General features: G+C 34.9%; 1 protein-coding gene across 1 annotated transcript; it reads left to right on the forward strand.

Moving 5' to 3' along the window:
* Window positions 1-286: 286 nt before the first annotated feature.
* On the forward strand, window positions 287-15,459 carry LOC100313706 (porcupine-like protein). Its single transcript, NM_001168161.1, is given in 13 exon segments — window positions 287-395; window positions 5,179-5,407; window positions 6,494-6,692; window positions 6,898-6,941; window positions 7,388-7,569; window positions 8,334-8,443; window positions 9,428-9,553; window positions 9,670-9,770; window positions 11,137-11,213; window positions 12,140-12,203; window positions 12,854-12,939; window positions 13,740-13,847; window positions 14,199-15,459. Coding segments are annotated over 12 exon segments (1,410 nt in total). The 5' UTR covers window positions 287-395; window positions 5,179-5,193; the 3' UTR covers window positions 14,298-15,459.
* Window positions 15,460-16,884: the final 1,425 nt, after the last annotated feature.

The raw sequence follows: 16,884 nt of genomic DNA on the forward strand, positions 1-16,884 counted from the left end.
CCCCCTTTGCTGGATTGCGAGGATTTCTGAATATGTTTTTTTAATGGAAAAGAACTACCTTAAAGGGCGGCAGTCGTCGTGCCGCGTCCTGTTCAATATGGAACTCATAGCGACGTATACAACGCGTGTAAAATACATTGTTTATTTACATGAAATTCGAACACGCGCTGCGCGACCACCGAGCTTTAAAGGTTCATGTTCATATTTTAAAACCCTAACATCGCCGAGAGAGGGCGCAACGCACAAGCACGCCCTCGAGGTTGACATTAGCATTTAAAGATGGCGGCGCCCGTGTAATTAAAACGTGTCGGTGTGGATTAGAAACACATGACGCCGCTAAACATTCTGTAATCCCAAAGAAATAAATCCACGTATACAGATCGGAAGACAAGAAGGTAAGCTTACTCGTAGAAGAGAAACTACTGTGAACAATTAAGTTAGTTTAATTGTGCTTCGTCTCTTTCCCCGTTAATTTACTATCTCGGCACGTTGGCCAAGACCTGAAACACGAGTGTGAATAGTGTCGAGCAATGCACGCCTATCTTATATCCGAATACGAATTGCGGCACGGATCTAGAAGCCGTACCTACACACGAATTGGTGACGTCACAAAATACATGACCTTCAATCGACGGCGTTTCCTCGGTTATATACGAATTGGTATATACAAATTACAATAAAGATACTTAAAGGGGAACCGCTCAATCCCATGGATTGCACCAAAGAATCATGGGACACTATTGTTTACAATGTTAATCTATCTTTTGTTATCCATTGTTATTTTAATCCAGAAAGTAAATTTGTTGTGAAATTAATCTTAACTGGAAGGTGCCCCTTTAAGACATTACACATAAGGTAAAACAAATCATGTGACAATATAATGATAATAACGGTAATAAATCCTAGCTTAACAGTTGAACAGAACGCTCATATAGTCAGTCGGGTCACGCCGAGGATCATGCACTCTGTTCCAAAATGGCCGTGTCGTTGAAACTGGGTCATGGCGTGACGGGCGAGGAAGACATCATTAAACACTCTCAAAATCACAATAAAACGGGGAAGTGGTTGCATATTACGGCGTAGCCAACATGGGAATTAAAAAAACGCCCAATACAAACGACATGGGTTCGAATCACACTAGATACACACTCACCAGAACCGAAGCAATCAGAAACCAGCAATCGTTTTGGCTTTTCCGTTCAACTCATCGGAACACTGGAGTAGTTAGAAAAATGAATACCACTTAACGACCAACGTCGTGGCGTGGTACACAAGCGTGCCATCAAAATAAAACAAAATTAGCTTGAAAAGACGGTTCGAGTCCCGCTTAGAGCTACCCTAAAAACGTAAATCAAATGAACTGAAAACTCTCAAACCGTAAACAAGTAAACAAAGAATGTCGCGAAAAAATAATAAACTTTACAAATCTCCACCATACAAAACTGAAAGAATAAATAATAAATTACTTACGTCTTAAACTGGACGACGCCCAATTTGTTCAACAGTTTCCTGATTGTGACAAGAGATAAACAAGACCCAAGTCAAGGTAAGTTTTGTTAAAGTGTCGATGGCCGCGTTCCCTATATTACGAAAACAACTCAGGCAACAGACGAATATCTTCTGTGGTGTTGTTGAATTTATACTGTGTCTGCGGAATTGTTGATTGAGGGTTTGAAGCCAGCAGTTGAGGTGGAAATTAATGAAACAACAGGTATTTACTCATAAATATACATTGTAATGGTCAATATTTGTCCAATTTAAGAACTTGTAATTGTTGGAATTAATCAAATGAGAGTTGTCTACACCAAAATAAGTTTCAAATACTTGTCCACACATTTATTCTCCCACTTTAACAATTTGTAATTTGTGGAAGTAAATTAAATGCGACTTTTCTAAACCAAAATAAGTCTAAAATATTTGTCCACACATTTAGTCTCTCAATTTAACAACTTGTAATTGTGGGAATTAAGGTAGTGAGACTATTATTTGTGTTGAAAATTTCGATTTTCACATTTATTTATTAATTGATGAAATGCACTATAAACTTTCATCTGACAAAGTCAACGTAACCTAGAATGTCATGTAAGTTGGTTAAAATGTAGATTTTCTGAAGGGAAGCAAGGCAGCTTCAGTAGTGTTTTCTAAAATCAACAACACAAGTTTAATTTGTGTGCCTATAAGTTTCAAAGATTAACTCAAGACAAAGCAATGTTAGGATGTGTTATCAGTAGCTATCTGACACACAATGAGTGTTTCCAAACATTTGAGTGGTTTGTCTCCTCCCCTGTTTATTTCACAGATTAGTAATTTGCATATGAATGTGTCAGACACAAGGTCACACAGCCACTGAAAAAAATCATTGATTTTAGTGTTTTCATCTGCCGTTTTATCGAACTATAGCTATCCCATTCCTTTAATTTTATGGGGTTTCCAATAGCCTTACACATTTGGATGCCCCTACACATGTTAAAACAGACCTTGATGGGAAAACAAATCGCTTGTGCAGATAAACAAGGTAGAAAATCTTTGCTGTGACTTCATCAACGTTTTCTAGGAGTTTATCTTTTTCAAAATACAAGGTCTTTAGCAAAAAATAACGTATACTTATTGTCGTTGGATTAACACCAAATTTCCACCGCTTTAAGGTGACAATGAGAGGAACTTGAATGTGTCCAGACAAACTATTTCATGGATTATTTACCAATGTGTTGTGGTTTGAGTTGGGGTCAATGCGACTAAAACAGAAATTAAAATTCAGGACACTATTTTTCAAAACGCGTTGCTTGAATAAAACTGATCAGACACATTCAGTTTACCAGACTATTGAACAACTAGGAAAAGTGAAAACAAAACTTATTATCACCAGCATAAATGCGTAATTATTTTTTTTACAAAAAAAGTAATTTTTCACTTTTGATTAAGTAACGCACCGTAGAATGCAGATACGGGCATGACAAACACACCTTTGAAAAGCTTGAAGTCTGGCGATTCCAAAAATATATACTTTCCTGGGTCTATTTGTAGTCGTTTGGTCCCACTTAGAAGATGAAAAAAAGTATGCAAATAATAGTCCCGCTACCTTAATCAAACGAGAGCTGTCTACACCAAAATAAGTCTAAAATATTTGTCCGCACATTTATTCTCTCAATTTAACAACTTGTAATTGTGGGAATTAATTAAACGAGAGTTGTCTACACCAAAATTAATCTCAAATACTTGTCCACACATTTATTGTCACAATTTAACCACTTGTTAATAGTGGATATTACTTAAACGCGACTTGTTTAATCAGTTGACATCAATGCAACTTACCTGCAGACAGTGCACAACAGAGTATCATTATTGAGCAATTATAAACAGGAACGTGTCTTGGCATTGGGGTTAGGGTCGGGTCAGGTATGGGCAACGGAATTATTAACAGTAACGTGTCTTGGCATTACAGTTAGGGCCGGGTCAGGTATGGACAACGCAAATGGCAAACACCCAATTGGCAAGATGTACACTAACGGGTTATGGCATGCATATAGTTTACACAAGTAAAAACACAAAATTGGCAATTTTTTGGACAATTGTAACTCAATAATAGAAATATGTTGTATTTCTATATATATATACACACTATATAGTCTTATCAAATGCAAACACATCCAGTTAATCAATTGTGGTCTTGTGGTTCAGTTGTCTACACAGTGATCAGGAGGAGCCGGGTTCAATTCCCATGCCTGCCCATCTTTTTCTTGCAAACACTATTTGGCAATAAAGCTAAATATGACAACAAATTATTCAATTTGCATGACTACCCATGTTTAGTTAGATTTTTGAATGCTAGTGAAGACAGTGCTCCTATGAATAGGACTTAAATCCTATCTCTTGTGTGAAGACACTTGTGGTACAGTGGACAAGACAGTGCGCTGGGAACTCGAAGATCGCAAGTTCGAATCACGGATTGGACACTCCTACAAAAGACATGAAAGACGTTAAAAACATAAACAGCGGATTCAAAAACTCAAGTCAGAAAAACAGAACACAAGAATACTACCCCACATGGAAGCCAGTCGAAGTTGTCGAAGAACGAACACAGTTGACAGCTGTAGGTCACGTGCAACAACAGACACGAGGAGGATGGCTGCACTCCAAATGGGTCCCTTCTTTTGTATTGACCCCCCATAGATTACTGATCCCCCTTTCTAACTCTTCCCCCCAAAATAATATATCGCCCCTTATACAATGTATTGACCCACAAATTAATGAATATTCATGAGCACAGAAACTGCTACGTCATGAATAAATTAGCATAATTAAAAAAAAAATTGCATAAAGTGTAGGTACCGGTACTCCTTCTGGAGCCCTGCCCGAATTGCTACTGCTTTCTCACTAGTTATCATGCGATCAGTAAATCCTAGCTAAATGAAGTTGTTTTGTGATAACAATGTTATTTTCACATTATTGCAAAGAATAATATTGTATTGATTTGTGTTATTATCAAAGCAAAAGTGGGTATAAATCCTTTGTTTTACCAATCTTTGTGTGCAGGGATTAGCCTTATTCTGTTTTAGTGCTGTTCTTTCTACCGGAGGATATTTGGACCACCTGTTGGTGAGGTGGTGTGGTGGCTATTATGATAACAATACAAATTCTATATAACAATACAACAAAACAAAAACTTTGGATATGTGTGCAAATTTCATTTATAGTTTCAACCAAATAACTAAAAAAGGGGTTGTGATTTCAGTATGTAAAATCACACCGTATACCATTGTATATTTCACCTTTTGGCAACAAGAATGCATGGAGTACAGTAGCCATGTGTATGTGTCTCTAGGTTCTTTACCGCCATTATGTAACGCCTGGAATGTACACAGGGCTTAAAAGACAGTGGTCGTTGCGCTGCATCCTGTTCGATATGGGACTCATAGCGACGTATACAACGTGTGTAAATACATTGTTTGTTTACATGAAATTCAAACACGTGCAGTCCACCACCCTTTAAAGTAAAATATTTTTTATGACATGTATATATGGATTACTGGTAAAATATCAGAATTTATGTTCAAGTACATGATACACTGAATGTCATTCCTGCAGTGCCCTCTATCACCAGTACATTTACAGAATTGAGAATTTCTGCTGTAGATCTATTTCATGAGATTATTCTTTGGTACATGTTCTTGTTTGCAGGCAACCACACCCATTATGGATTATGAGTATCCAGATTATGATTTAGATTTAGCTGATTATGAACTGGGAGATTATCCGTACTATGCTGATGACTATGTTACCAATGAAGTCACTTGGACATACCAAGATTTATTTATTGAATGTGTTATTCCAACTTTAGAGCAAGGTGTTCAGATTGTTGCACCATTGTTGCTGTTATGTCTGGCATTTCGACTTGTAACGTTTACAGGTAAGTATCATTATAACAGGGAGATTCGACAGATGACGCACATGCGATGGCCGCACCGCAGTCTCTCTATCATTTTATCTATCTGACAGAGGATCGAACTGATGATAAAATTTATGCTTATTGCATCATAAGTGTGTTGATGGCCGGCAATACAGCTATGACAATAGAAACTTTCAGGCATTTAAAAGATATAATCTTATTTTATAACTATCTTAGCAATACCATTTCAAAATTAACTTTCAGTTAGAATTACATATACATTAATTAATATCGTACAGCATTAGTATTCATAGGGTTTTAGTTTCTAATAATTATTAATTTTAATTAATAATAAAAGAACAATAGAACTCATTGTTTCTCTGCCAAGTTCATGAATTTAATACTCAGTGAAATACTGTGGAATACTTTATTTTCGCTGGAATTAATTTTCGCTGAAAAGGCTTTTTGGGTGTTTTGTATGGAATTTATTTTCACTGATTTTTGTTGAGTTTAATGTGAAATATAGGAAAAAAAGTATATTCGCTGGATTTTATTTTCATGGAATCATCCCTTCAGCGAAAATAGCGAAAATAAATTCCAAGCGAAAAAGTATTCTACAGTAGTGGAATCAAATGCCAGTGAATATCAATGGTTTTGTAGTTTAAAGGGTGGTGGTTGTCATGCTGCACCCTGTTAGGTATCAGACTCATAGTGACGTATACAACGCATGTAAAATACATTGTTTATTTACATAAATTTTGACATGCTCTTTAAGCATCAATGGATCACATCAGTAATTGGTATCCAAGCGAAATGTTATTATACCGCTGTGATAAAAATAGTACCATCGCAGAATTCAAGTACTGTTTTAACGCATAATGAAAACGTTTAGCATGATTAGTAGGACATTTACGATACCGTCTCATTTATTTATTTATTCTATTTCCAAAAAAAAGAAAAGTGACATGAAAAAGCAAAAAAAAAAATGGAATATTGTTAGTGAGATTTCAGATTAATTTACACTATGGTGATATCATATTTTGGAATACATCCTCATTGCATTGAACTCTACAGAATACTAATCAGATACATCTTCACTGTTTACAGGAGTGCCTGTTCTATTCATTCACTTCTCTGCCATGATTGGTGGTCTGTGTAGTATGTACATGTTTTTTGAAATGACAATGCTCTATGTGGTATTTCTTGGAATTGTTGGATACTTGGTTCTTATGGTGTTGCATCATAATCACATACAAAATAAAGGTGCTATAGTTGCGGCTGTTTTGCTGTTTCTGCTTGTCACATGGTAAGACATATCACTGTAATTTGTGTTTTCACTTTTCTGTTGTGCATAGCGAAGTATTGGAAGTTATGTGTGTCCATCCATAGGCATATTTGATCCATTTAAAACCATATTCTTTTTATACATATTAATACATTATCTTATGGTTTTATAATTAGTTACTTTGCATATTTTGATAACATATCATTGAAATTTATTGTTATTACAGGGAATTATGGTTAACTGATCCCAGAGAGTGGCATAAAATTCGAGGTGAGATAAATTTGAAATGCTCAACTTTGTACAAATCAGTTAAAAATTATTGTCATAACTATGGCCTCCCTGCGATACACAAAGTCTCAAAGCGGAAATAAGCTCTGGTTGTGAGAATGTTGAATAATTGGAGATTACATAACTCAATAAAAAAAAAATACTGTAAAATGACTAATTTTCACTGGGTTTAAATTTCACTGATTTACCATTTCAGGCATATTCAGTGGGTTTTAAATTCACGGTTTTATCATTTAGATAATGTGTTCTATGCTAAATTTTACATATTCACTGTGTTTTAATTTAGCGCATTTTTCCAGTCAGCGAAATAAGCTAAATTAAAACCCAGTGAATAATTACCCCCTTTACAGTAAAAGCAATTCATAAATGGTGTATTGATCATTTATTCTTCGTTAATTCCTTGATTGTTGTTTTTATACCTTTTGTAGGTTCCCAAATGATGCTGACAATGAGGATAATTTCTTTAGGCATTGATATGGATCGTGATACCGTCAAAGAATTGCCAAATCCAATCACCTACCTTGGATATTGTTTTTTCGTTGGTTCTATTATTTTCGGTCCTTGGATCAGTTATGAACAGTACATTCAAATAGAGGACACTCAAGACATGGTACGTGTTCAAAACTCAATACTTTATTTGTTCTATTAGTAGTGCATGCACTTATATAAAGTATAGAGTTGTTTCTATATGAACAAAAAAAAATGTTAATGACTCAGGATACAGCAAATGTCGTTTTGGTTTATATGTGCATATATTGGAGTTGCGCTTCAAATAAAGCAAATATGGTATGTGTATATTATTGAGATTTAAAATGAATCTGTAAAGATAAAGTTATGCTATTGTACTTATGAGCGAATGATGCGCAGTGAAGATCTCGTTTCAAATGAATTTTGTGTTTTCATAAATAGGCAGTATCAATGCCGTACACACTTGTGAACAAAGAGCAGATTAAAAAAAACAGCCTGATATAAAAAAAAAATACCTTTAATTACTGTAAAGTACTTTATTTTCCCTTGGAATTGATTTTCACTCAAGGAATGTTTAAGTGAAAATAAAATCTACCAAATATACATTTTTTCCTATATTTTACATTCAACTCATCAAAAATCAAGGAAAATAAATTCCATACAAAACACCCAAAAAGTCTTTTCAGCGAAAATTAATTTCAACTAAAATAAAGTATTTTACAGTACTTAGACACTTTTTTGCAGTAATATCTTTAGAAATGTACATTCTGTGTTCATCTTGCAATTTGCGTGACTTCAAATAAGGTCTTCAATACGTACCACACCAGTTTGCATAACATTGAGGCTGACTTGCCGAGTGATCTGAGTGCTAGTATGAATAACATGTTCATTTCTATCTCTATGTAGAATTTGTCATGGCTATGGAAAATTATCAAAAGTTTAATTTCATCTTTATTTTGTCTTCTGGTATCAGTATGTGTCTCTCCGGCATTAAGTGGTTATTACTTTGCAAATAAGTAAGTAACACGTATTTTTTTTTTTAAAACCAAAATGTAGTATTCGATTTACATAGGCAATGATTAATTGGTATCTAATATTTATTATCAATAATTAACGCCATAATATATTGATATACCGGTACCTTGAAAATTGTATTGCTACTTTGGAAAGTAAAGTAATTCGTAGAAAGCAAAAGTTACAATATGTGAATTAATCCTTGTCAGATGATGGTTTCAAATTAAAGTGGTAGTCAAAAGTTTTAGCATCATGAAGTCTCTGTATTATTGTACATGACATTTTTTAGTTAATGAATTTAAAAAATAACGTCATTTGCATCACTAAAATTAGTCGTTCCATGCATATCAAACTCTTGTATTTTGTATGGCCTTCCCAAAACTTCCTTTCTAAATTTGTAGGACAGCTATTTTACTGATGTACAACATAAACAACATAAAATATTTTATTGAAAACTTTTATTTTATAGAAAAACTAATTAGAAATGAGATTTCTAAACTAATACAATAACATTTTTTCTTAATTCATTCATACATACAAGCAGAATGCAAAAGAGCACTGCATTGTTATTGCTGTCATAATTGTCTTGACTGGAAATTGTTCAGATGCAGAGCCACAAATGCAGGCATAATCAAACATCTCATGAATGCTTCAACTATTGAATTTTGTGGAGAGGTCAAATGTCGTTTTTGACTGGGTTAGTTCAATGCCAAAACATAAAATGATTAGTGTAAACGAAAGTGTCATGTCTACTGCATGACTAAAGAATAAATTTATTTTAAAGGTGATCTGTTGATTTGGTATTGAACATCATATTTATTACCAGTAAAATTAAATTTGTCAATGTGAGATTTTAACTGATATGTGTTATTTTTTCTGTGGGCTCAATATAATTTTATTTACTATAAGGAAAATCATTATGATTGTTATATTTGTCTAAAACAAAAGACGAAATGAATTCCCTAGTTTTGTTAATTTATTTACAGGTGGCTTGGTGCATATCGGGATGCATTGTCCTTCCGATTTAGTCACTATTTTGTGAGTTTTATGTCCGAATCATGTACTACAGTAGCTGGGCTTGGATGCACAGTAAATGCTGAACAACACAATTGGTGAGTCTGTATTCTATGTCCTTATAGGGAAATCTGAATTATTTCTGTATTTAATGTTCAAAGTTCTCAGTGTGATTCACTAGCATTCAAGATATATGTTGGTTATTTCACGGCAGGGATTTACATGTTGCTAAGCCGTTTAGTATTGAGATGCCAAGATCACTAGTAGATGTTGTTACAAATTGGAATATCCCTATGCACAATTTTCTAAAAAATTGTAAGTACCTGTATGCGTTACCATATAGATAATTTTAATGTTTATTATGTTCCCTATTTGCTTCATCAGTAGCATATGTACTTAAATAAATGACATAGGTGTGTGTATGGTATAAAAATACAATAAACAACACATGCCGTCTTTGGCGGTTTACATGTGCTTTTAATATAGATGTATTTTAATAGTGCAAATATGATATTAATCAAATATTATTTATAGTACTAAGCATTTATAAGATATGGTTATCTAACTGGTATGATAAATTGTGAAAATTTATAACCACTCTGCCACCACTCTCTGCCACCACTCTCTGCCACCACTCCCTGCCACCACTCTGCCACCACTCTCTGCCACCATTCTGCCACCACTCTGCCACCACTCTGCCACCACTCTTCCACCACTCTCTGCCACCACTCCCTGCCACCACTCCCTGCCACCACTCCCTGCCACCACTCCCTGCCACCACTCTCTGCCATTGCTCTCTGCTACCACTCCCTGGCACCACTCCGTGCCACCACTACCTGCCACGACTCTCTGCCACCACTACCTGCCACGACTCTCTGCCACCACTACCTGCCACGACTCTCTGCCACGACTGTCTGCCACAACTCTCTGCCACCACTCTCTGCCACCACTCTCTGCCATTGCTCTCTGCTACCACTCTCTGCCACCACTCTCTGCCACCACTCTCTGCCACCACTCTCTGCCACCACTACCTGCCACCACTCTCTGCCACCACTACCTGCCACGACTCTCTGCCACGACTCTGCCACGACTCTCTGCCACAACTCTCTGCCACAACTCTCTGCCACAACTCTCTGCCACCACTCTCTGCCACCACTCTCTGCCACCACTCTCTGCCACCACTCTCTGCCACCACTCTCTGCCACCACTCTCTGCCACCACTCTCTGCCATTGCTCTCTGCTACCACTCCCTGGCACCACTCCGTGCCACCACTACCTGCCACGACTCTCTGCCACGACTCCCTGCCACCACTCTCTGCCACCACTCTCTGCCACCACTCCCTGCCACCACTCCCTGCCACCACTCCCTGCCATCACTCCCTGCCATCACTCCCTGCCACCACTCTGTAACCACTCTCTACTATCACTCTCTGCTACCATCGCTCTGGCACCTCTGCCACCAATCTCTTTTACATGCAGTCTCTTTTACCAATTTCTTTCACCACTCTCTGCCTCTGTCAAATTTTCATGATTTTTGCACTATGCTTTGTTTGACTGTGGTTTGCACAATGTAATTCTCTTTCTGTCACCTTCTTGGTTGTAATAAGTTTATCATACCTAAAAATAACACTGTGTTTTTTTGTTCATCAGGAATTTTATCAGTTTTCATTATTTCTTACAGATATTTTCAAATCGACAAGATCATTAGGATCATTCCCTGCCATTATCTTAACCTATGCCACTAGTTCCATTTTACATGTGAGTTATTTCTATCAACATATCCTTCTCATGTTACAGTGTAGTGTATCTAGGGTACCAAATTATGCAGTGTAGTATAACCAATATACCACTCAGTGTGTATTATCAATATACTGTTCACACATTTGTGTATTATCATTCTGTGATGTCTTTACTGTACCATACCTTGTTGTATATGAATATAACACTCTGGAGACCGAATAGTATATACTGTCAATATACAGTTTAATATGATTATAACACTTTCTGGTGACAGCATTGTGAATATATTATTTTGTTGTGTATTATGAATATACCATTCTGTTAATACTATTCTGTTGTGACAATAGTGTATTATGAATATACCATTCTGTTAATACTATTCTGTCTTGACAATAGTGTATTATGAATATACCATTCTGTTAATGCTATTCTGTCATGACAATAGTGTATTGTGAATATACCATTCTGTTAATACTATTTTCTTGTGGCAATAGTGTATTATGAATATACCATTCTGTTAATACTATTCTGTCGTCACAGTAGTGTATTATGAATATACCATTCTGTTAATACTATTCTGTCCTGACAGTAGTGTATTATGAATATACCATTCTGTTAATACTATTCTGTCCTGACAGTAGTGTATTATGAATATACCATTCTGTTAATACTATTCTGTTGTGACAATAGTGTATTATGAATATACCATTCTGTTAATACTATTCTGTTGTGACAATAGTGTATTATGAATATACCATTCGGTTAATACTATTCTGTCATGAATCAATATAACTTTGAAGAAACCTTTAAGGGGGATTGAGTTTACAATGCCTGGTTGACATCAGGATTTTTCATTAAAATGTTCACACAGCCATGTTGTGGCTTTGTGATATTTATAAAGCTATTGTGTATTCACTGTGATGTCACTATATTTAACTTCATAGGGGTTGAATTTCCAGTTAGCTGCAGTTCTTTTATCACTGGGAGTCTACTCTTACACCGAATATGGTGAGAATTATTATCCTGCCATACTGTAGTTATACCAATCTTTAGAAAGAGACAACCAGCTGTATTAGCGTGAACTTATATTGTCATTGTTTCCATATCTCATCCACTCTACATGCCACTGGGGATTTATCTGTGGAGTCAAACACTTTTTACTACTTTGGTCATGTATAGACAAATTTCATTCAAACTTGGTACATACATAGAAAATAATGGGACCTTGATACTACTCATTTTGTTAAAGTAATCGCATTCAAAACTGGCCACCTGGTAGCCATTTTATTTCAAGAAATGCGCTGTTCTTCGCTCATACATATGCAGATGCATCTCGTGACCCAATTCAAGATGGCTAGATGGCAGACATGTTGGTGCTAAAATATTTTAGAATAATGCAATCATGCCATTCCAATACCATTAATCTGCAACACATTTTGAATGATTGTATTCATCGCTTAGTAATAGAGTAGAGTAGAGTAAGAGTAGGAGTAGGAGTAGGAGTAGGAAATAAGTACATTGTATTACATTTTTTGTCATGTAAAATCATTCAATCAATCAAACAAAAATAAAAAAACAAATCACAAAAAAAATAGTCTGTTGTCATGTTCATTCGTAGACATGTTCGCTTATCATTTTAACATTTTTTCCATCTTTAGTTTTTAGAAAGCGACTTTCTGAGATATTCAGTGCTTGTGTTCTTGCTAAGAAATGTGTACCAGAATGTGCACATCGCAATAAAGAGGTAAGGTGATTGTTATTCAGGATATTAATCATTCTTTATTCTATGGAGAATCGTTTTACAGTCAGCATTTGTGTTCTACAGTATCCTTAACTTTGTATACCTTCTGTGAGGGGCAACAAATTGATTACCATATTCAGACTGTATACCATGTATCGCTGTCATATTTTGTCAATCACTGTCAGTCATTTCTTTTGAGTTCTTTGACTATGCAGTGTACTTGTCAGTTGGTTTTATTTTGTTCTTGTCGATTGTTTTGTGTTTTTGAACTTGTGATTTTGTCTAAAGAATATGGTTGGGTACCGGTCTGTTATTCCCACTTTCCTGAATTTACAAGGTGAATGTTGTGGCAAAGCACTCCACTATCACCTTGAAGTATTTCATTAAATCTATGTGTATGTGTATGTGACAGTGCCCTCACAGTTTAGAATCAGATTATCAAAGGCCAATTAGTTTTGACCAAGCTATCAGTATCCTCGGGGCGGAGCTACGTCACAAGACGTTCCACGTTGCTAAGACACGCACCACTGTACCATGTATTTCTGTGGGCTCTGCACGAGCAGATGTGTAGCGCCGGTTGAAGAGCCGGTGAAAATAGCTAAATTTGAGAAAACAACACAAACTCAACCAAGAAGTAATCCTGAACAACCAACCAAGGGGTGATCTTGGTACACTGTTGAGGGGAGTCTTAACAACCATCCCAAAGTACCATTTTCTGAGTTTTCTTTCTTGAAATTTGATGGAATAATATCTCTGAAGGTTTCACTAAAAGTTTAACTATGTTTAATTCATTTAATTTTCAGACTTCTATTTTGGTATTTATAGTTAATTTTTGTTTTGGATTGTTGGCTGTGTTTCATCTAGCATATCTTGGTGTTATGTTTGACAGTAGTTCACAGACAGAAGAACAGGTATTGATCTTTACCATTGATTGTCTCTACATTTACTCTAATTGTCAATTGATTCTAAACCTTCTTTTTGTAACACCTAGTTAGTTCAATGTTTCTGGAGTATTCCAATTTTCAGCCAAACAACGTTTAATGAAATATTATTCCAAAAATCTGTGATGAAAGTCAAATTTGTTTTGATTATATTTTTGTTAAGTTCGCACATACTATATATTTATCGTTTCAATGTAAAATTTATTGATTGTAATGCAACTAATTAAAAAAAAATACATTGTATAACTAACTCAATTCAAACCAAACATTATGTAATTTCTATTATTTTAATTATTTTCAAACATATTCTTGTTCTTACAGGGATATACAATGGACCATACATTGAGTAAATGGGCTAATTTGGATTACGCCAGCCACTACGTAGTACTCTTCACTTTCGTTTTCTACAAATTAATATGAGAATGGATAACATTTTTTTGTTATTGTAAAAGGTGGTACTATTTTAAGCGGTGTAATGTACTTCATGTATGACCATTCCATAAAATAATGTATTCCTAAATATAATTAATTTTAGTTAATTTTCGCAAATGACTGTATGCATAATTAAAGTACTCTGGTCATTATTCCCTCACCTACCAAAGTACTGCAAAGTGTTTTTGAAATTTAAATATCATCTATTTATACAAGTGGTTTTAAATGTTGTTCACTGATCATAACCACATAAACCCTTGTGGACTAACTAGTGAATTTTTATATATTTTTGGTATATTTATATATAAAGCTGTAATTACCAGTCCATGGCCTTTGATTTATTTGTATTCATTCAACCCCTATGGTTGTGCTTATTACTGTGGTTACCTTATAATGAGTAAACTCGTAATATTTTGTTACATTTTAAAAAGTAAATTAATGAATGTATGTCTGATCCAGAACGTATCTGGTTACGGTTGTGTTTGAATAATTATTAATTATGGCTTCCAACTAAATGTCTTAAATAAAGTAGTATTGATACCTTTCATTTCTAGTGCTGTACTGTTTATAAGGGGGCTCATGTTCTATATATTTTGTAATACTGAATCAAATTGAATAGACATGGGGGTAAAATATTAATTTAAATTTCTAACATGTTAAGTATTTGATAGTTTTTAAGGTGATCATGAAAGAACTATGGAACATTTTAATTCTCAAAATTAAATCTTTGTAGATTATGGTAAAAATACTGTTATAATTTGGGAGTCAAAGTATAGTGTCCCAACATGTATGTGCAAGATTGTTGTTGATAAACATTGATTTTCCCACAATGCAATGCTCCCACTCAGTGGAGAACAAGAATACAAGTTTGATTTCTTAAAATATTTGCCAATGTGTTCCAATCATTCTAGGAATTATCTAGTTACACCTTGGTAGTGTCTTGTTTGTTCTTGTGGATCTGCGCAACATCTCTGTTTGTATATAAGGACCCATATTTTGTGCATGTGTGATAACCACCACACTTTAAAGAAAGTGGTCCCCTTTGAGGTTGATTTATATATTTGTGAATAAAAAATATGACAACAGTTTCTCAGCTTAAAGAGTTATTTGTTTTTGAATAAATAAATAAAAATATGCATTTTTGCCTGGATAGAAACTGATGTTATTGGTAACCACCAAACATACAATCAATTACCTTCATTGTTGCCTTGTATCAACAGATTCCTTTGACCAAACTTGTTCTGTAAGGACAGCCACTGATCACATATTTGGAAGGTGGCGTTTATATACACGTCACTTTATATGTAAATTGTATTGGAACTACTCAAGTTGGTCACTATGTTGCAAATGGTCTTTATCTGTACTGACATTACCTGAATGGTCGAAAGAAATAACAGTATAGCTGGTTGTTCTGGCAGAAACTTTATGTGTAAATAATATTAGAAAATGAATAATGCATGCAAATGATGATTTTCCATTAAACTGCGTGATCTCACGAGTTGTGTGAAAGACGTGTGCCGAACGTCTGCCGTAAAAATTGAACGATTTGATTTTGAACTTCTTAATTTCGTAGCTCACATCAAAAAGCCGATCTTTGACAGTGGAAATATTGCGTTTGATTACCCTTACTTCATTGAAATTGACAATCAAATGTGTACAGCACATTATTAAGCATGAAAATATCCCCAAATGCTTTTGAGTTTGTCGAATTCACTACGATGCTATTACCTTTGTTTGTCCTGTTTTTACGTTTGATTTCACTCATAACGCGAGATCTCGCAGTGTGTGGAAAATATCTATTATGATATTCTTATACTCGCATTGCAGCGATATCTGCCATAATTGATTGGATTTATCAATAAATCAACTCCAAGAAATTGAACAAGTTTTGTATATTATGAAAGACTACATGTATGTACGGTAAAACCAGTCTGTGCCAAACACATTGGAACCGACTATCATTTACTTGCATGTATTCAGTGGGTTTTTTTTTGACAGCACAACTGAAATTTGATTACATGTGAGCTTGATATATAAGCTGGCTAATCTGTATGAATTTTAGATGATTTACTCTAAAACTAGACTGATGATTATTTTCATCAAATTTCAATGCCTACATAGATAGAGGGGGGCAAAGGTTATTTTCGTTCAACATAATTGCAATATTTTTTTGTTCGTACAACGTAAATTGAAAAAATAAATTATGTGAATCTGTAATCACAGGCTAGACATACAATGTAATCAATCAAATATTTTTTTCGTATACTGTAAAAATGTGCCATTTTTTTCGGTACGTACAAGTATTTTCTAGGTTTTCTTCTTTAATTTTTCGTAAAATAAGCTTTTTCTCTGTAAACAATCAATTTTCACTGTAAACTGTAAAAACGTCTTTTTCCTTGTAAATTGTAAAAAGCTCCTTTTATTTCCCGTAAAACTGTACCAGCTGCCCCCCTTGCTACTAAAAATTTATGCATTTTGATTTCCAAATATTGCCATTGAGGGCACTGTCCCATTAATTGATGAAGAAAGTTGATTATCCTACTGTCGATGAATCAGATTCTGTAACACCGCTCAG

The sequence above is a fragment of the Saccoglossus kowalevskii genome, chromosome 3, assembly GCF_978046115.1.
Source record: "Saccoglossus kowalevskii chromosome 3, keSacKowa6.1, whole genome shotgun sequence".
NCBI classification, from domain to species: Eukaryota; Metazoa; Hemichordata; class Enteropneusta; family Harrimaniidae; genus Saccoglossus; species Saccoglossus kowalevskii.